The 22,486-nt window shown below is 34.4% G+C and overlaps 2 protein-coding genes across 5 annotated transcripts in view; one reads left to right on the forward strand and one right to left on the reverse strand.

The window, feature by feature from the left end:
- The window catches only part of LOC138693158 (lachesin-like), a 1,789,721-nt gene that overhangs the window by 186,054 nt on the left and 1,581,181 nt on the right, over window positions 1–22,486 (reverse strand). The gene's annotated exons all lie outside the window — the stretch shown is intronic.
- Window positions 1,078–20,828, forward strand: LOC138693070 (UDP-glycosyltransferase UGT5-like). The gene is made up of 5 exons (XM_069816646.1): window positions 1,078–1,228; window positions 8,638–9,476; window positions 13,206–13,425; window positions 17,092–17,311; window positions 18,830–20,828. Exons 2-5 carry the CDS (start codon window positions 8,655–8,657, stop codon window positions 19,122–19,124), a joined length of 1,557 nt encoding a protein of 518 aa, XP_069672747.1. The 5' UTR covers window positions 1,078–1,228; window positions 8,638–8,654; the 3' UTR covers window positions 19,125–20,828.

The following is a 22,486-nucleotide window of genomic DNA, read 5'->3' on the forward strand; positions in this document are numbered from 1 at the left end:
TTTTCATTATACGAAGTATAAATATAAAATATTGTGATGCTGCAAAAATGGATTTTGAAATTTTTGCGAAAGTACGTGTTCTGCATCTCTGATGCAAATATTTTTATTTTATCCGCCTATCTGTCTGTTTCTCTACCTATCTGTCTGTCTGCGAACAGCTTTTCTTCATATTCAGTACCTGCGATTCAATTTACTCAGGAAAGTTGCACATGAAATACAAACATTTTAGAATTAGATTACTTTCCTTCATCAAATCCTGAAAATACATCTGTAAGTAAACTTTCTCAACACGGTGTGGTACAATTGACAATATAATTATATCTGAGGAGGAGTATAATTAATTTCTTCACGTGATTTGTGCTCGTTAATAGACAATATTTTTCAAACAATGTAGAATTGACAAATTCTGGGCGAAAGTATTTTCTGATTATAAGCAACTAGGTAAAAAATATTTTAAATGTTTACATTTATTACACTAATCAGACTTCAAATGCATACAAACAATTGTTCTTCCTCTGACACATATCGTCAAGTGAGATGTACTGCCTGACAATAGATATACATATCAGCCAGAACCTCAATCAGAGGTTATTGAACGTTAAATATAACTAACCTGAAAAAGAAGTACCGTATGAAGTTAATAGTTAAAAAATAACCACAGCTAAATAATTCTGAAAGTAAAAAAGTATCGGCTGTTTAAAGACGTCCCATTAATTTCGAGATTTCTAGCGTTGGTGAAACTCGTGACAGCGAAATATTTGTCAAGAAGAGTCCAAGGTTTCGCCACGAAATTACCTAACATTTGTTTTACTCTCTCGCCGCAAATCCCTCCTGCTCTCACAATCACAACATACAACCAATCCTTCAATTACAATTAACTTGTCTATTCTCATCACAAACTAAGAACCTCCTGATCTCTTGCGTTTCGCTTCTTCAGTGACCCGTATAAACAGATGGTTCTGTAAAATGAATAATATTTCTAAAATGCGAGGGTAAATAAACCTTTCGTTACAAACTGAAGCAGGAAGTACGCATGTCGATGACGTCTTATTTTAACTGAAGGACGCAGCAATGTGGGAGGGAGCGAACATAATTCTGTTTATCTGCAGAGTCTATAGATAACACAGCACACAGCGAGGTATAGCGACTCATCAGTCTTCTTCTGTGAATTTTCATCGCTTGTTGGCAATTTACTAGTCGACAGTCAAGCTCTACAGGATATGATAAAGTAAGTAAGATACTTCTTTACAGTTCCAGATTGTGAGCATTGTTGTCGTTTCGAAACGATCATAGAATGTACAATTCTGAAATTTGTAGAAGTCACGATCTTGAGATCAGAACCTATCTAGGGCATGTTTATGTCTTTTCAGGTACATTCAATGTTGCCAATCCACTATTTTTAAGCTAAATATGACGTTTTTGTAGAACGATTTTTTTATAGATTTCGGTGTCAACGACTAGCTAGAAAACATTTTTCCTTAAAAGACAGAAAAACTAAGCAAATTGTATATTATGAAGAGATTTGAGCATTAATCTATCTGTAAACTCAAGCAGTTTATTAGCTTTTTAGACTGAAATTATCCTGAGAGAAAATAGTTTGAAAACAACAACACTGTCCCTTCCCGGTCTAACTGGTGCCGTTCTCACTCATGAGTTGACCTTGACTGTAGTCTTTTCAGAGGACGGAACCAGCTGGTATAGTCGTTGCAATGTAACGTGAGATACTAGATTGCAACTCAAACATTTTGCCCCCATTACGAACTTAATATAGTGACTTTCTAGATGTTAGATTCACTTCACTATTGGCAACATTTCCTCGGATATACGCTTGTTACAGATATCACAATAATCAGTTGTTTTATAACTGTTAGGTTGGCACTATTTGAGATATTAATCAGGTGAGACAAGCTAGTATAACTGAAATTCGCCAATTTTATTTAGATGCAATATTGTATGTTTATTTTATATCGCGATTATAATATAATATAGTACATAGCCTAAATAGAATGATTATTCTTTATGTAGCAAATTGTATGTGAAGTTAACTGTTTTAAGCCATGAACATTTGAAACATTCGTGGTTTAGGTTCAAACTTTATAGTATTAAGTGCCAGCCAAATTTGATTTTTGGTACCTCACCATATTATTGTTTGAGTATACAGACTCACGAGTTCATGACATGACAAAATGCTTTCACATTCCTCTAATAATAAAATTACAAATTTTGTTCGTTATTACTACAGTCTTGCGTTTGGTTACTTTGAGTACAAATTTTATTAGATGTACAGTACATCCACTTCACGGAGGTGTCACCACATGCCCGAAATATTCTGGGAAATTAGGGCCATTTAAAATATCAAAAGGGGAGAAACTAACTACGAGTATGTGAGATGGCATTAGTTACACATTTTACATGATTTTAACTGTGAAAATTAACGTTCACGGGAAACTGTTAATCAGCATTCGAGAAATAGTGGATACCTATGTATTTATTTCAGTTTTTTGCAATTCATTTAGTTCTACATTTTATATTTATTTATTTATTTGTTTAATTATTTATTCATTTGTATATATATTTATTTATTTTAATATGTGTGCATTTATTAGAGAAATGTTCACTTACACAGTGTTTATTTAAATTATCGTGTCTGTGATAATATATTTATTTTATTTTATATTTGAAAGATAAGATTTCACTGAGATACGTCGTGGTCCCCGTAGCTGCACGAACACTTATAAAAACTAGAACAGGGTCACCTCGGTAATCGCTAATCTGGTTACTTGGGAATATTGAGAGCTATCGGCAGTATTTGGAAAATTACTTTATACTTTTCAGTTTTTATGCTTTTCATTTTGCTCTTTTCTTTTTTCTTCCGGTTTAGCAACGGATTACACTTTTACCAATTCAAACTTTGTGGGATCACGTGGTATATCCATCCCTGTTCCTCATTTCGCAGAAATGTTTCGTCTTTTCCATCATTCAGAAATATTTTATATAACAGTAAGTTATAAAATAATCCTCATCCCTATTAAATAAAAAAATTCAATAACCCTTGTCGTGAGGATGGGAAATTTCTAAGTAGCGGTGTGTAAGATAAATTCCTATGGAAATAGACATACAGGGTGCTATTCATAGACATTTCGCTAGCCCGCGCTACGAGCGTGCTAAACAGGATTCATATCATATCATATCGCTGACACCGGTTTATGAATACGAAAAACGTTAGTTCACTGATCATCCGCCCAAAGCCCACGCTAAGAATGTCTATGAATACGGCCCACAGTATTTAGGAAAAGGTTTAGTATTGCCACATTCCACTTAGGCATAAAACGTTACTTCTATTCTTACTTCTATATTACAACTAATACTACTTAAACTACTACTATTTCTGTTATTACTTCTTCTACTATTACTTCTACTACTTACACTACTACTACTTCTATTATTACTTCTACTACTTCAACTACTACTTCTACCATAACTTCTACTACAGCTACTACTACTGCTTGAACTCCTACTACTTCCACTACTACAACTACTACTTCTACTACTATATCTACTACAATTACTTGTACTAATTCTTAAACTACTACTATTTCTACTACTACTACTACTACTGCTACAACTATTACTTCTACTACTTCTGCTATTATTTCTACTACTACTACTACTACTTCTAACTTATTACTTCTACTACTACAACTAGTACTATTTAAACTATTACTACGTCTACTACAACTAGTACTACTTAAACTACTATTACTTCTACTGTTACTTCTACTACAACTAGTACTACTTAAACTGCTATTACTTCTACTACAACTAGTACTACTTAAACTACTATTACTTCTATTATTACTGCTACCACTACGACTACTACTTAAACTATTACTGTTTCCAATATTACTTCTACTACAACTACTACTACTATTATTGTTACTTCTACTACGACTACTACTTAAAATATTACTGCTTCTAATGCTACTTCTACTACAACTACTACTACTACTACTACTACTACTACTACTACTACTACTACTGCTTCTATTGTTACTTCTACTACAACTACTACTACTTCTAATGTTACTTCTACTATAACTACTACTACTTAAACTACTACTATTGCTACTACAACTACTAATACTTAAACTACTAGTACTTCTATTATTACTTCTACTATTACGACTACTATTTAAACTACTACTACCTCTATTATTACTTCTACTATTACGACTACTATTTAAACTACTACTACCTCTATTATTACTTCTACTATTACGACTACTACTTCTATTATTACTTCTACTACTACGACTACTATTTTAACTATTACTGCTTCTAATGTTACTTCTACTATAACTACTACTACTTATATTGTTACTTCTACTACTACGACTACTACTTCCATTATTACTTCTACTACTACGACTACTACTTTAACTATTACTGCTTCTAATGTAACTTCCACTACTACGACTACTACTTTAACTATTACTGCTTCTAAAGTTACTTCTACTACAACTACTACTTAAACTACTACTACTACTACTACTACTACTACTACTACTTCTATTGTTACTTCTATTACTACGACTACTACTTAAACTACTACTACTTCTATTATTATTCTACTACTACGACTACTATTTTAACTATTACTGATTCTAATGTTACTTCTACTATAACTACTACTACTTAAACTACTACTACTTATATTGTTACTTTTACTACTACGACTACTACTTAAACTACTACTACTTCTATTATTACCTCTACTACTACGACTACTACTTTAACTATTACTGCTTCTAATGTTACTTCTACCACAACTACTACTACTTAAACTACTACTACTTCTATTGTTACTTCTACTGCTACGACTACTACTACTTCAACTATTACTGCTTCTGATGTTACTACTACTACTACTACTATAACTACTACTACTATAATACTACTACTACTACTACTTGAACTGTTATTACTTCTAACAGAAGTTGTTAGTAGTGGTAGTTGTAGAAAAATTGTAGTAGTATTTTATGTAACGATTCTTAACTACAGAGATTATCCAGCGTCAAAATTCAGTGTGAACAAAATGGCCTACGAATTGGGTCGTCCAACTGAACAGGTTGATTTGTGTACAAGGGTCTCTACAAGGGTCTTGAGGGAGCCATACTAAGAATTTTATTTCCCTTCAAAATTCATTGCTCCTGACCGAGTTTGAACACACGAACTTTGTAGTCAAAGGCCACCACGGTAATCACTATGCCACCAAGGATAACTTCTCAGAATGTTAGCAGTACTATAACCGTATGTGTATAAATTACGCATGTCATTGTAGATTGTGCATGATATCTCGCTAAGTGGGTGTTGGTGATGAGTTACATAAGAGTTATGAATTTATGAGTACGTCATTTTATGAAATCTAAATTCAAATAGATGCGAGATAAGATTTCTTCACACCTTCTACATGTATCTTAAGATTGTAAAACTACAATATTGACAAGAAAAATGTGGACAGAAATACAAGTAATAACATCACTGTCAAATTATGATTAATCATACCTCATATCTCATACCTCCTCTCCAAAGAAACTGTAGTGTTACGTCCTGTTATATTATCCTAGTAGTTGTTGTTGGAACTTCTGTCAGATGTGAAGGCTATAGGCTACTCTTCGCGGTCTTGTTCTACAATCCTAGTACTTGAAGAAAATTAGAGGCGAAAATGTCCACTGAAAGTGTCATTTTTATGGTCCGTCACTAGAGTTCTACAGTATTCACTAACATACCTAGGTATTTGTTTAATTACAAGTAGGCTAATAGAAAAGCAAAACCATTCTTTTTATTGATAATTTCAGTGGAGTGTGTGAGATCACAGTATCACCATCCGAAATTGTTTGCAGTTCTGCAGATGCTACTTACAAACAGTTGTAAAAGTAAATCCGTGACGCTACAACCCATGAAGGGCCAAGACCGAGCAGCCGGCTGCTGGTCTCACGTCCATAAGCCGAAGCAGAGGTGGACGATCATCCAACCAGAATGGAGGTATCGTGTAGTTAGCACGATGATCTCCCCAACCGATATAGCTGGTTTTCGAAACCGGATTTTCGCTACCTATTGTAGCTCCCCAAGTGCATCGCGATGCTGGGTGGGCACTGGTCCCATGCACTGGCCGAAATTTCATGAGAAAATTTCTTCCCCCATGAGGCTGGGTTGAACAAATCTCTTCTACCGCCACCTCCAACGAGTTGCTTTTCCCAGCGATGTATTTGTCGCAAGCAACTTACGTATGTAAATTGAGCGTGAATTGTTACCATTTTTAGATCTTCCAAATTTTTTCCTGAAAAAAGAAACAACCTTACCTTTCATCTCATCAGTAATGGCGACAGTTGATCGGGCTTTCTTTTCTGGCGAGGGCACATATTCCGATTGGGAGAATTCGCCTTCGTCTTTAACTGACTTGATTGATTGTGAAGACAGTCTTGTATCTCTTTCTCTTTGTCTTCGTCGATTAGCTTTCCAATCGGCAGTATTTGTTCTTTAAACAAGGCATAAGGTGAGAGGACGATATTGTGTACCAATCGCCAGACAAGTTCGGCTTTCTATTCGGTTTGCAAGAATGTGTTCATTGCGAGTCACTGGTACGAGTTCGATGTTCCTGGTTGTTTGGAGCATTTTCTAGACGATGATATTTGGATAGGACTAACGTCTCACTATCGTAGCAATTACAATAGCATTAATTGTATACAAAACTTATGAAAGTGTAAGTATGATTTCAGTAGAAATGCAGTTAAAATTCAGATTGATGTAGAAATATCCAATATTTCTTTCTGGCAAGGCGAGTACTTCTCTTGTCAGCTATTTACACAATTTTAAAACCGAACAGTTCCTTTGACGGACTCTGCTATGGCTGAATAGGCCATTTGCAAGTCGCGCAAATGCTGTAGGTTTTTGTCCTTCAAAGTTCTCGAATTTTTAATTGAAAATCCATGTTGCTGTTGAAGTTTTCTGGATCGTTCCGTAGACATCTCTTCATTCTATTATAATATTATTAATCAGCATTTCTCCGACCGGGAGACTAGTCCAGGAGCATGTCGAATTGTCTGCATGCAACGTAGCTATACAACGAGCCTTAGCTCTGTCGGTCAGTATGGGTTAACTTACTGCGCCTAGCTGTTGTCAGTATAATGGACCAGCAAATGGTCTAAGCTCTGGATTGTCAAGACCCCATACAATAGTTTTGATGGGTAGGTATCAACCAATCAATCAATCCGTCAATCGTATTGATGAAAAGGTGTCTGCAGGCCCTTTTATTATCCAGACTTGTCTATATGCAATCTTGCAAAGGGAAGGATTTGGACCTGATTTGAAAGGTTTCACTGCTTGGCGTTTAATTTTATATTAATCTTATTACCTACGCCAGCGGTGACCAAAACTCGATCTGCATGCGACAGACAGCCTATGAAGTAAGGAGACGGAAGAAAGTTGGAAACTACAACCAGTGGTAGTTCCTGTACTAACATTTTGATCAATCCCGCGGATAAAAGTCTCAAGCTTTGCTGTATCAGTAAAGTCACTACTGTCATCAAGAGCCAGTGAATAGTATACGATTTTTCTTGCTTCTTTTTTAACTTTCCTGTTGAATATAATCAGGAATTTTCTAAATTCTTCTCTCGGTACTTGGTAGAGAAATTCCTAGTTTTTAAAAATTAAAAAGTTCTTACGGAAAAGTTATTTAAGCTATTTTAATCATTACTCTTTTGAGAAATTCTATTCTATTAAAAGGCTTTAGAGCACGAGATATTTTAAACCCCATTAGGTAGCTGACTTCCTTACATTTATTTATGTCATCTTTCTCTTCCTGGCTATGATGTAAGACATGTCAATTTATGGCGTTTAACGGTTCGTTGGCACATAATATTGAATCATTTTTTCTATATTATTATTATTATTATTATTATTATTATTATTATTATTAAATGAATAACTAATAAATAGTTAAAGATTAAGAAGATTTTATCCTTCTACGGAGAAAGTCTAAAAATATCAATATTCATGCACGTGCAGAAGAATTATAGAAACACATACTTAGTGGTCAGTAATAATAATAATAATAATAATAATAACAATAATACATTATTCAATGTGGCAATTAATGTTTCTATATACTCCTAATTGAACCGTTAAGCAATGTAAACATATTACATTTTGTCCAACAGAACAACAAAGAAGTTTTCCTTCTCATTCTTTACGAAACCACTTCTTACTGCTTGTAGAGACAGAGTTTGTAGAGCGACATGATTCCGCCACTGCTTGCCTTCAGTACGTGAATGAAACACACAGCAATGTACAGGAAACTACTCGTACTCGTTTGAATGTCTGTGATTACACACATAATACTACATAATATATTACTACCATGCATTATGTTATACGCGCGCAATAATTTTCAATAATTTTTAATCCTGGGGTTAAACTAATTCACATAGATATTAACTTAGGTAATATCTTGTTTTAACTCTCTATGAGTAATGAAAATTATAGTAAATGGTTAAGTGAAAGAGAAGGCCTTATGATCTAACTCTTCGAGTAAAAATAATAAAATAACTAAATGAACAATATTTTCTTTTTTTCCAGTTTATGAACAACCCAAAATGATGCAGATGCTAACTTTGGTCCTGCTGAGTGCGAGCATTCTCTCAATGGGAACGGAAGCGGCACGGATTTTGGCTATGTTTCCTTACAACGCCAAAAGTCACTTCTTCATGTTTGAGTCATTGTTGCTAGGACTTGCAGAGAGAGGCCATCAGGTTGTGGTTCTTGGCCATTTCCCACAGAAGAACCCTATACCAAACTATACAGATATCAGCGTAGATGGTACTCTTCCAGAAATAATAGATTGTGTTGATATAAATTTTTCTGAGGACAATGATTTATTTTCACTTCCGAAAGTACTATGGATGGAGCAAATAGACATGTGCAGATTGGTACTGGCACATGAGAATGTACAAAAACTACTCAAATCTGAAGATAAATTTGATTTGATAATATCAGAGACTTTTGCTGCTGATTGTTTCCTTGGTTTTGTGCACAAGTTCAAAACTCCATTTATAAACCTAATATCGAGTGTTCCATTCCCTTGGGCTAACAAGTTGGTAGGAAATCCCGACCACCCGGCTTATATTTCTAATTATTTCCTTCCATACACAGACAAAATGAGTTTCAAACAGAGGTTGGTGAACACGATGTTTGGGCTGGTTATCAACTGGATGTATCGCTACTACTCCGACTGGCCTGCTTACGAGATCGCCCGCCAGCATTTCGGCGATCAGCTGCCTCCATTGCAGGACATAGCCAGGAACACGAGTCTGATACTAGTGAATACACATTTCAGTCTGAATCAGCCAAGACCAATGGTTCCCGCTTTCGTTGAAGTAGGAGGACTTCATATCAGAAAAGCGAAGAAACTGCCGCAAGTAAGTCCATAAAAATGTTGAAAACGGACGTTAATAACAGCCGTTGTTGTGAAACCAACTGAAGACTTCTCACCAAAGGATAACTTAGTTCGATTTCGTAAAGATGCTGTGAGATTTGACATGAACAAGACAGCTATTGTATATGTTTCTCCTGATACCTACTTCCTCCATTACATTATGTATTTCCTGTATATAATACCGATGTTTTTACCACGGATTCCGATATACTCCATTCCTTACTACCTGAGACAGCTCCTGGAAAAAAATTCTCTGTCAAAGTAATTTTTTCCTCTCTTTTGCTCTGCAGAGGGCTTAAATATTAATGCACGGTACCACGGAATAGATCGAGCTTCTTCATTCTGTATGTAATCTACTTGTTTCTAAAAACAAGTGTGAATCCATCCAGTTGTATTGGTCATTTCTAGGTTTCGGTTTACTCTAGTACAATAATTATTGTTCCAAACATTTTCAACAATAAAATTCCATCTCAATTTTTTATTAGAATATTCCGATCTAATCTGCACTTGTTAAACCATCCTTCTGTATATATTATTTTAATGTACCGAAGTACATATGATATTTCCATGCAGATATTCTGCGTCATCATACGATGAAAGAGTAATGGAAGAGAGAAAAATTCTCTCCGGCGCCGGGATTTGAACCCTGGTTTTCAGCTCTACGTGCTGATGCTTTATTCACTAAGCCACACCGGATACCCACCCCGGCGTTGGACAGAATCGCCTCAATTTAAGTTCCAACTCTTGGGTTCCCTCTAGTCGCCGCCCTCTGCACTACGTCATAGATGTCTATGAACGTAGGGCTGAAGTCCACACATGTGCTGAGGTGCACTCGTTATGAGTGACTAGTTGGCTGGGATCCGACGGAATACGCGCCGTCTTAAATCACGAAGTGATTTACGCATATCATATATTATTTTAATGTACCGAAGTACATATGATATTTCCATGCAGATATTCTGCGTCATCATACGATGAAAGAGTAATGGAACGGAGAAAAATTCTTTCCGGCGCCGGGATTTGAACCCGGGTTTTCAGCTCTACGTGCTGATGCTTTATCCACTAAGCCTTCTGTAGATTAACTCTGCATTGCTATATGATCCTTTGGCTTCTTATTTTGCCCACAGGTGCCTTGTCTGTTACTTGCCACAAGGTTTTCAACTCAGTTGTCTCTAGTATATGTTAGGGTTTGAAATATACACTCTTTTCTCCGGTGCATATAACCAGTAATATTGGTCTTACTACTAAATACAAGGTTGACGCTCACATACAACTCCTGCTATAGCATAATCAGAGGAAGTGGAATTTCTCCCATGATTGTAACTGGACAAATTATTAACGTCATTCCACCAACACTCTCCCTTTATTGCTTAAAACTTCATATCAAAATAACGAAATACAGAATGATTCGAAGTCCTTTTTCAGTCTTATATAATCATGCATTTTACAGCACATCCTCGAAATTGAGCTACTGTTTCTAGGAGATATCAAGACAAGGTTAGGCTTAAACTTCTATCTGTAGAGTGAGAACTCTGCTGTTTCCTTATTCAATATAGGAAACTAAATTTTATTTGATTACAAACAAAAATTAGCACCAGTTCTATTACACACTTTCTTATTTGTTTCAAAATGCTAAGAAAGCAAGCATCTATGGTAATTTAAGTTTTAATGATACATTTTAATGACATAATAGATCATTAATATATTTATAAATATTTAAGATATTAGTATAGAAAGTACAACTATTTTGTAATATATTCTCAAAATGCCGCCTTCGTTCTTTAACGCATTTAAGACACTTCTTCAGAATATTCCATCTAGTAAATCACAAAGTGTGTTTCTCAATGGAAATTGAAAGCGGCTGTAATTTATTCTTTCAAAATGTCCCATAGTCTCTGTGAATAAATTTATCTCTTAACGTATATTCATGTCTTTTCGTTACTGAAAACTGTTCTTTTAACATAGGCCCTAATCCTTTTTTTTTTTTTTTGTTATTGTTCTTGTTGGTCTTCTTCTTCCTTCTTCTTCAAGTAGTAGGTACTAGCCTGTTACGACTCCAAGTTAGTCTATTCTCATTTTGTGAGGTCGTCCTCTACCTCTATGTCCTCTAGATCTATAATTAATTATTAGTTTGGACAATATTTCACTGGCAGTTAATGTACTGCACGTGATCGAGGCATTTGTGTCTGCAGTAATGATTTATTTCGTTTATGCTCTATATTTCTAATTTATTCTTGTGTCACTGTATCATTTTTAATTTTATCTAGTAGTGTGACCCCAATTATTGATCTTAAATATCTCCTGTCTGCAGCTTGTAACCTACCGTACGTTCCCCTCGTTTATTAGAGATCTATGAATTACATAAAATAGGGAACGAATATAAAATGACTATAGCAGTATATAAACTAAATCTATGGTCTCTGTTAACAATATAACAGTAAGAACTAAAATATATACAGATGAATAAGTAGCTGAACATATTTCCCTTTAAGGAACAGTAGAAAATTTTATAATTTTAATTCTATTTATTTAATTTTTAATCTATTTTCTATATGTGTTAAGCACAAGGTATGTGCAAATTTTAAGCTCAATCGTACTATTAGTTTATAAGTCAATTTTATTTTAATTATGCAAATTAGTGATATATTAAAAATGTTTCTAGCGCATTACATTCAAATTCAGCGAATTAATATTTTTTTCATATTAACTCAGATTCACGGGCAATATTTTAGTGTTGATAAAATCATGATATCTATTATAGTTTGGACACAATAAATGTTTCAAAATCAGACATTTATTTGTACAATTTTGTTATTTACATAATTTTTAGCTGCCAATTGTCAAGATACTTAAAATGTCTGAACGTTAGATCTCAGATAATATATGCATGGAGACATACGAATATTTTCATTGACTTTGGTAAAAACTGCATACGTATGGAGCATTTTGAATATAAAAAGTGCTTTTTCGAGAGAAAAAAAAGTAAATATGTGACTTATGGAGCAGGCCTATATAAAAATCACTTCAGGAGCTCAAAGAAGACGTAGAGGTAGAAAAATGCTTACTATCTACTTTCTAAGATACTAAGGAATATTTTCGTAGAAAAAACTACAAAGTGATATTATATATATATATATATATATATATATATATATATATTTTGTAAAAAGTCAGTCCTAGTGTCGTTTAACAAAATAAATGTTTTTACTGCAGCAACAACTTGGATTTATAGAAGGATTGAAATATCTGGAATATTTTACATAGGCGCAAAATTAACGACGACGGAGTTTGTGAAAATTTCCATGGATCTCACATTAGCTCGTTAAAACAACTTGCATTGTATCGGCATTTATAGTTGTATACAATATATCTTGTCATCCATTTAGAGAAAGTCTTTACAATATTAAAAATCTATTCAGATAGGACGAGGTACCTATGTACGTAGCCTATAATAATAATAATAATAATAATAATAATAATAATAATAATAATAATAATAATGGAGCAATTTGGAACTGAAATGTAAGGGAAACGAAGAGAAACCAAAACATTAACTGAAAACTTGTCATATGGCTGCTTTTTAAAGCATAATTCTCAATAGATCAGACGAAGATCGTATTCTCGTCTTCGATAGTGAGAAGTCCATCAGTTGACTTAATTACGACAAGTTACGATTATCTTAATATGAAGTTCAGAAACATGGTACTTTCAGGATGTCGAGAAATATATAAACGAGTCACAACATGGCGTCATTTACTTCAGTTTGGGGTCCATGATGCGCTCCGAAACCTTCCACGCAGACAAGATGAAGGCGCTTCTTGAAGCTTTCCGGGAATTACCGCAACGGATCCTCTGGAGGTGCAAAGGAGAAATAAAAAATCTGCCACCAAACGTCAAAGTATCCGGTTGGCTACCTCAACGTGATATTCTAGGTATGTAAATAACAACAACAATCCATCCGGAATGAGGAGTTGACGTTTGACGCGGTAAAGCAATAATATTGTCAAGGCGTGAGAAAGCTCGTGTTGTCTGCTGTCGTGCACGTGTTAACAATGTTTATATGTGTGTATGTATGTATTTATTCATACTACAAATGGGTCAATACGTTCATACGAGCGTCTTAATTACCATTATAGGCAAGTTTCATACGACTTTTTATGCTCGACCATATTTCTAACTTGAAATTATTCAGAAGTATTCATTTTATTCGCATCTGACTGAAGAGGGGAAGTGACCTTGTGCATAGCTCGTAAATTGTGAGATGTGCGCAGACGCGAAAGTATTGTTTTTTTCCGAGGAACAATAATGTCATTGACGTTGATATAATGTAAAGAATAACATGAACTAATTATGATGTAACCTGGAAATTGATTTAGAATTGAGAAACGAGATGACAAATTGAATTTATTTGAATATTATTTACAATTAACGCTAATTATTATAGTAACAGAACATAACCTTCTGCGACAGTATTGGATTTCCACCTCCGTGACGTTTCTCTCGTTGTCTTTCGATTGCATATCCGAGAATAATCGAAAACCTGAACTTTAATGAATAAGTGTACTTTAATGACATGCATTAAAGGACTGCTACCAGGTGTATAATTACTACATTTCGGCATGGTCGAGCATAAAATAATAAACACAATTAATAAAAAATATGATTAGTAATAAATTAATAATAATACTAATAATAATTAATACTAATAATAATAAATAGTAAAATAATAATAATAATAATAACATTAATAATAATAATAATAATAATAATAATAACAAAGAGCATCCTAAATTAAATGAAGCACGATCACTTAAAATAACATTTAAAGTAAATCTAATTTGTATCTTAACCCTAAGTTCGAAATAAAACCCACGAGTATGATATATTCATACATGCACAAGTACCTTCCAGCACTACACTCATTTCGCTGTCAACTCACTCACTACACTGGAACTACGACACATTTCACTGATACTATTCTGATTTCACTAACACTTCAAAAACATTTCACTGTTCAAATACTTTGCACTGCTACTTCACTGACACAAACACACATTACTTACACAACACACTTCACTGTTACAACACACTTCTTCACTGATACAATACTTCAAATAACAGAAATATCAATTACACCCTTTAAATAGTGTGTATAATATACTACCGTCTATTAGCAAAGTCCTTAAGCCTATTTTAAATACATTTTAATAATAAAGTATTTATCGGTTCTTTAATGACGCAGTGTCAATGTGATAAAAGCTGTCGTCAGTGAAATTGGTCATAGCGATACGGTATTTTGGTGACATGGAGTCCAAGGATTGTCGTCATGAGATTCTCTAACATTTGCTTTACCAAACAAATAGGTTTCTATGTTGTTATGCAATATATAGCATTTTCAATTCATATTAACTACGAAAACAAAAGATAAAATACTTATTATTCTCATGTTTAAACTGCTAAAGACAAATATAAATTTACAATAAATTTGAAAAGCAATTGAACCATTTCTAAAACTCTATTTTATCACAGCCATGAAATGATCACATACGTTCACTTTGTGTACCAGAAATTTGTTTCCTACTTTTTGATGTGAAACGTTTATACGTTTGACTTTTTAGAAATTTGGTCACAGTTTCTGTCAATATTGTCACGTCATTAATTACAGTACACCTTGGATCACTGAAATTATGTGTTTAAGACAAACTATTTTCGAACCCAGCCAACCGTGATAAAATAAAAGGAGAAAATGAATGTGACATCAGAATGAATCCTTTATTATTTGCACACAAATGGGGGTGATTAATAAATAAATGCGGGGATATAAAGACATAAGTAGTTAATTTAACATAGTTTAATTCTAAAGTACTTAACTCTGGTATTAATTTTTAAATGAATACAATTCTCTGTAATGACATATTATTATTCATTACAATTTCAAGCAACTCATTGGCGTCATATTAATATGCCAATCATTACGCCTATGAATAAAACTGTAATACAGTCTAGGCCTCATGGAATGAGGAAACGATTATAAAGTAACTAATGAGAAGGCTCCATCTTGTTAAATGTAAATGCCAGGAGTACAAAGACAGAAATGGAAAGAAATTTCAAAATTTTATTTCAAATACCTAACATCCTTACAATCCCAACCATGCTCACAATAACAATCACAAAGAGCATAAACGTTTCACTCAATTGTAGAGATAGGATGAATCCCTTGTTCCTTTTACTTTAATTTAGCGATTATTTTGAAGTTAAAATAGCTACATAACCATTTGAAGTGTACGACTTTTAATAAAATTTCAAAAAGGAATCTTATAAACGCTATGATTAAACTCATTATTTACGAATTTCAGTTTATGTGTTCACGCCTAATATTTGAAGCAGATTTTTATGGCGGTAATTTATTATTATTATTATTATTATTATTATTATTATTATTATTATTATTATTATTATTAATATTATTATAGGAAAATATTTGGGGCTAAAAAGGATGAAGTTACAAGAGAATGGATAAAGTTACAGAACGCAGAACTGTATACATTGTACTCATCACCTGACATTATTAGAAATATTAACTCCGATGTTTGAGATGGGCAGGGCACGTAGCACGTATGGGCGAATTCAGAAATGCATATAGAGTGTTAGTTGGGAGGCCGGAGGGAAAAATACCTTTTGGGAGGCCGAGATGTAGATGGGAGGATAATATTAAAATGGATTTGAGGGAAGTGTGATATGATGATAGAGAGTGGATTAATCTTGCACAGGATAGGGACCGATGGCGGGCTTATGTGAGGGCGGCAATGAACCTCCGGGTTCCTTAAAAGCCATTCGTAAGTACATTATTATTATTATTATTATTATTATTATTATTATTATTAGTATTATTATTGTGATGGTGATGATGATGATGATGATGATGATGGTGATGATGATGGTGATGATGATGATGATGATGATGATGGTGATGATGATGATAAGCATGAATGATGACGAGTAAAAAATTTCAAAAGTAATATAGTGTCAGGTGTTTGGATATAAAATTATTATCGTTTAATTGTTTTGGAGCTAATTTTTAGTTACGTTTCTTGGAGTTTTCTATTTGAAGATAGAACCAAAGTTCGCCCGAAGGTTTAAATAATTACTCTACATTTAGGATGTGTGTGCGTGTATATGAAAAGGAATCACTTGGCAGCTTTCTAGTTTCAGATATAGACAGTGAATTGAGTGTAAGCCAGTTGATGTAGGACTTTAATATTTATACAGAGTATTGCTTAGGAAGTGAATACCAAAGGCATAAACAATTCACCAGTTTGAATACTCCTTCTGTTTTTTTTTTTTAGATTAAATTTGAAACTAGAATTCGCCAAGTGGTCCCTTTTCATAAGCACGAACACAATGTTGAATCCTTAACAATAATCTATCCTTGAAAAGTTAATAGGCCTAAGTCAAAAATACGACAGAAATACGCAAAAGCAGTTTCAACATCTCACTGCTCACTAAAGCCGTAAGGATTCACGTCTGTCGCTCCAGACGTTGCAACGTCATACACGCTATGGTGATCCCCGTTCTAACACGATGATATCGGTTCACAGAGCATCCCAATGTGCGGGCATTCATCACGCACGGAGGTCTGATGGGGACGCAGGAGGCGGCCCATGCAGGGGTTCCCATGGTTGGTATTCCCATGTTCGGCGACCAGTTCCTTAATGTAGACAACTACGTGGCCAAGGGCATCGCCATCAAGTTGAACTACCACGACATTACTAAAGAGAAAGCTCTAGAGGTCTTCAGAACAATACTGGAAGACAAAAGGTAAGTCTACTCGTAGAACAACAGTCCCTTCGATATTTCTGGCAGTCAATTTCTATGGCGTATTGCACTAAGAATTTTTGTCCAAACTGTCAAAAGGAGCAGAGTATAATGTCATCGTTTTCGAGATAACAAGGGGAAAACATATCTGGAATGTATTTTTGTTTCCAGCCCCCCTCTTAAATATCTAGGTGTGTACATGGACGAACCATGTATTGTGGGTCCCTATCACCACGGCATGGCGCGTCCTCAGGTTGCGGATCGAGGAGACGGCCTCCAGATATGGAGGGTAGCTGTGAATATATTGAATAAGCAGTCGCGGACAGCCGATCAGGGGTGGTCCTCCAGCTTGGGGGTTGAGCGAAGGGCTAACAACCCATCACCGTAAAAAACAGCTTGTTACGAATCCTTCAAATAAGGAAACTTGTATCATCCAGTCTGCTGTCGAAAAATGTGAAAGTTAGAATTTATAAAACAGTTATATTACCGGTTGTTCTGTATGGTTGTGAAACTTGGACTCTCACTTTGAGAGAAGAACAGAGATGAAGGGTGTTTGAGAATAAGGTGCTTAGGAAAATATTTGGGACTAAGAGGGATGAAGTTACAGGAGAATGGAGAAAGTTACACAACACAGAACTGCACGCATTGTATTCTTCACCTGACATAATTAGGAACATTAAATCCAGACGTAGCACGTATGGGCGAATCCAGAAATGCATATAGAGTGTTAGTTGGGAGGCCGGAGGGAAAAAGACCTTTAGGGAGGCCGAGACGTAGAAGGGAAGATAATATTAAAATGGATTTGAGGGAGGTGGGATATGATGATAAAGAATGGATTAATCTTGCTCAGGGTAGGGACCAATGGCGGGCTTATGTGAGGGCAGCAATGAGCCTCCGTGTTCCTTAAAAGCCAGTAAGTAAGTAAGTAAGTAAGTAAGTAAGTAAGTAAGTACATGGACGAGAGCCTCAAGTAGAATGTCCAAGTCACACACACATGCAAGACCGTCTTCTGTTGTTTCGGTCAACAATTACCAAATACGCATTTCCTGAAATTCTTTGAGCTGTTCTTTCTCATGACACCGGTATGAATTTCGTAAAACACTTAGTGACAGAATTATAGCAGTTTATATCCCCGGAATGTTTCTGCGGACACACTGTATATTTACAAGACGTAACACAGCTCTGTCTCTGAATAAAAAGGCTTCAGGGAAAATTTGCCTTCCTTTTCTTGTCTGCGTCAAATATGAATCTGGTACCGGCAGCCCTCATATATTTCCACACTTTCACCATCAGTGTTAAATGATTTAGCCTTACGAATGCCACATCTCATATTTTTTTTTTTTTCATATTTGCACAGTAGCACAGTATAACAAAATTTATATGAATATATCAGGAAATGATAACGACTAACGAGTAACTAATTATGTTGAAAATATCTCATATTCCTGCGTAACTCTTTTGATTACCACTAGTGCAGATTACAATTCATACACAGATGTTCATAATATCTCTTTGTTTAAGGTATCAAGAAAATTCCAAGAAAATGTCACTTCTGTTCAGAGATCGTCCGCAAACATCTCTGGAAACGGCCATCTTCTGGACTGAGTACGTCATTAGACATGGAGGTGCACCGCACATGCGCACTGAGGCTGTGGATATGCCTTGGTACCAATATTTGTTGTTAGATGTTATTATATTTATTTTGTCCGCTACAATTTTGGTGGCATTTTTTATTTATTTTATCACAAAGAAAGTTGTACATTTTGTTTGTTCTAGTCGAAACGTTTCTGTATCGGAAGCGAAAAAGCGTCAATAAGTTTTCTCAGTAAATAATTGAAGACCTCCCTCGGAAAAAGGTGTAACATCAAATTAATGAAATATATGACTAAGGTGGAAAAAGTAATTTTGAAGCTTTCATTTATAACAATAAATGATTGCATCTAATAGCTGAATAAACTTGTATTCTTGATTATTCAAATGGTTCTGCTAGTAAATATAGGCCTAACGAAATATGGCCCTGAAATTATTTTCTTTTCTCCTGAAAATAATTACAGATGTGTTGAGGAAGATCGTCAATTGTAACACTTTTATTTTTATATTTTCTGAAAAGTAATAGATTCCGTAACTCAGATCATTTTAGCATCCAAGAAGAAGGCGTAAATAGAAGAATTCTTATGGCCACTTTTACCATGAGATGTTGATGGAGATGTAACCGTGAAGTAGTTCGGCATTACTTTCTGACTGGTGATATGGATTATTATCAGTTAAGAGAAAAAATGAAAAAGTGTAAGAAGGATGGGAGTGCCTTTGTGCAATAGATTTTTGCATATAAACTCGCCAAAATTTGAATCGAAATTTTGACGGAAAAATTAGCGCTCCTGCACTTCTCACATTAGGTAATGAAACAAATTTACATTAAAAAATTTCTACAACCCACTTTTTTTAATTTTAAATACACATAAAGTTAATAATCATAACGTAAATGTCATGTTATTAGGTTAGTCATAGGTAGAGACCGGATTTTAAAGGAAAAATTTTTCATCAAAGGAGGACAAAAAATGGGAAAGTTATAGCCAAAAAAAAAGGACTTGAAAAATAACTATATTACTCCCCAAAACACACTTCAGCACATTCATGGATACACATAGCACACACAAGCTTATATTTATCGCTTCACAACATAAGGAAAGTGTTGTATTTGACCACATTCAACATTTCAATATGTTTCAATATGATTCTGCCTCTTTGAATGCAGAATATCTTTATAAACAGAAAATGATTGCTCAACATCAACCTAAACCATAGGTGAAAATTTTCTTTTTATTCTGAATTGTAAATCAACAAACTTTATTAGTTTTTCATTGTCTAGAATCAGAAGAAGAACGATATTTATTTTCGCTTGCTCAGGAAGTTATAGGCCTGTCGGAAAAAAAATTAGGAAAATTATCTAAATGTTTGCGATATTCTTTTAAAAAAGGACCAAATTAAAAAATGTTTTTAAAAAAGGGGAATAAAAGGGAATATGAACTAAAAAAAAAGGAAAAAAGGAAATCAAAACTACATAATTTTGTCGGTGGAAGATGGTTTTGAACATCGTGATTAATTATTTTACGTTTCGTGTTGAAATAAAAAAAGGGTTTCCCTTTAAAATCCGGTCTCTAGTCATTGGTATGCGCTAAGTGTACCTTAATTTTCCTTAAAATCGTCCCGTTATATTTAAATAGTCCTTTCCATTCATTACGAGAAATATAATCTGTGATATCTTTTAATCAATATTTCTCTTTCATCCTTGGTTAGCCCTAAAATATCCAATTAATCTGTCCATCTAGTTAACCTGTTTTATTGTGAGTCTATCTGTTGAAGTTCATCGTAACACATTATGCCTCACTCACCTGTATTTTGATCTCCATTTGAGATCACTAGATAATTTAATTAGTTTTATATGCCGAATATGTATGTCAAATGTATAATATTTAATTGTAGACGAAAGTTTAAAATAAATCTGGTGAAATAAAAAAAATATATGGTTTATTTAACGACGCTCGCAACTGCAGAGGTATATCAGCCGGTGTGCCAGAATTTTGTCCCGCAGGAGTTCTTTTACATGCCAACAAATCTACTGACATGAGCCTGTCGCATTTAAGCACACTTAAATCCCATCCGCAACCTCGAACACAAAAGGCCAGCGCTATACCAACTGCGCTATAGAGTACGACCTGGTGAAATATCTACAACTCGTAGTTAAATCCAATCTTCGGGCACCTTTATATTCACTCGTCAACGTAAAAACACTATCGGACACACTCGCTCACCAGGGATGGGTAAATGATTTCCTTAGTAAAATACGGTTCCCAACTTGCAAATTCTTTTGGGATGTAAAGATAGAAAGACACGTTATCATGCATCTATTGTAACATTTAAGAATACAGGGCGAGTCAAGCCTAAGGGATCGACACTCCTGACGTCTCTAGGCACTAAAGCCTTGGCAAGTACGTCACCAGCTCTCATGGATAACGTTCTTGCACTCTCACAACACCAGAGTGTGGCAAGTGATATTACACATAACTAGTGAACTATTTACTACGAAGTCAACGTCTTATTTTTAGGTATGTCCCTTTTGTATGCAATCCAAAGAACAAAAGTATAATCTTATCTGGGCGCATAAAAATGATTAATTTATGTACTGTACGTCTTGCAAATAACAGTTGAGATATACATGACAAACAGTAAAACAATTCCCATCATGACAAAGTAACTTAATTGTCACGAAAGCGTAAAACACAAGATACGAACGAATATGTGAAACTCATGACACAAATTTTTCATAAAAATTTATTTTATTTTGTAAACAGTCTACAATGTTTTCAGTGTCCATCACACACAGACATAATGACCCGAATTAAGAGTAAATCATTTTGAAGATTTTTTAATTTCAAAACGATAATAGAAATATTGTGAATTTTATACAGGGTGTTTCTGAATAAATATTCCTAATGTTCAGATGTGATAAAGGGCACGTAATGAAACATTTTGTCTTCATAAAGTAATGTCTCGAAATTCTTCCGTATCGAGATATATCGGTATGAAAGGAATGAGACTTACATAGAATCTCAACATGAATGTCTCGAAACTCTTCCGTATCGAGATATATCGGTATGAAAGGAATGAGACTTACAAAGAATCTCAACATGAAAAGTAACTGACCACTATCTCGAAGACTATCTATCCTTGAAATATTGTATAATAGGAAATATGAAGCTGAGAATGCTATTTACCGTACATCATTAGCATTGCCCTAATCTGCTCCATATGCCATATGCATGTCTACTAATTCAAGATTTGTAAACTGATGCATTTTTAATTATTTCAAATTGATTATGAACATATCTGACAAAAAATTTATATTGTAACATACAACGAAAACAATTCTTTCCCTGGTAACAGAAATAGCTGAAACACAAAGATATCTATGGAAATTAATGTGAATGAGGAGTTCTGATTTTTATCGTTTTAACTCGATACGGATGCATTTTCTGACACAATTTTACTAAGAAAAAATGTTTAATTACAAGTCCTCTGCCACATCTGAAAATTAGGAATAGTTATTCAGAAACACCTCATATAATTAGCTAGTGATAAATTTTCCAAGCTGTTGCAAATAATCCATCATTACTAATT

Source organism: Periplaneta americana, chromosome 17 (genome assembly GCF_040183065.1).
Source record: "Periplaneta americana isolate PAMFEO1 chromosome 17, P.americana_PAMFEO1_priV1, whole genome shotgun sequence".
NCBI lineage: Eukaryota > Metazoa > Arthropoda > Insecta > Blattodea > Blattidae > Periplaneta > Periplaneta americana.

Bases quoted from the DNA above. Each gene is read 5' to 3' on its own strand.
- LOC138693070 (XM_069816646.1), top strand. From the start codon at position 8,655: ATGATGCAGATGCTAACTTTGGTCCTGCTGAGTGCGAGCATTCTCTCA. The intron at 9,477-13,205 runs GTAAGTCCATAA...TGGTACTTTCAG, and splicing joins AAGCGAAGAAACTGCCGCAA to GATGTCGAGAAATATATAAA. The intron at 13,426-17,091 runs GTATGTAAATAA...ATCGGTTCACAG, and splicing joins ACCTCAACGTGATATTCTAG to AGCATCCCAATGTGCGGGCA.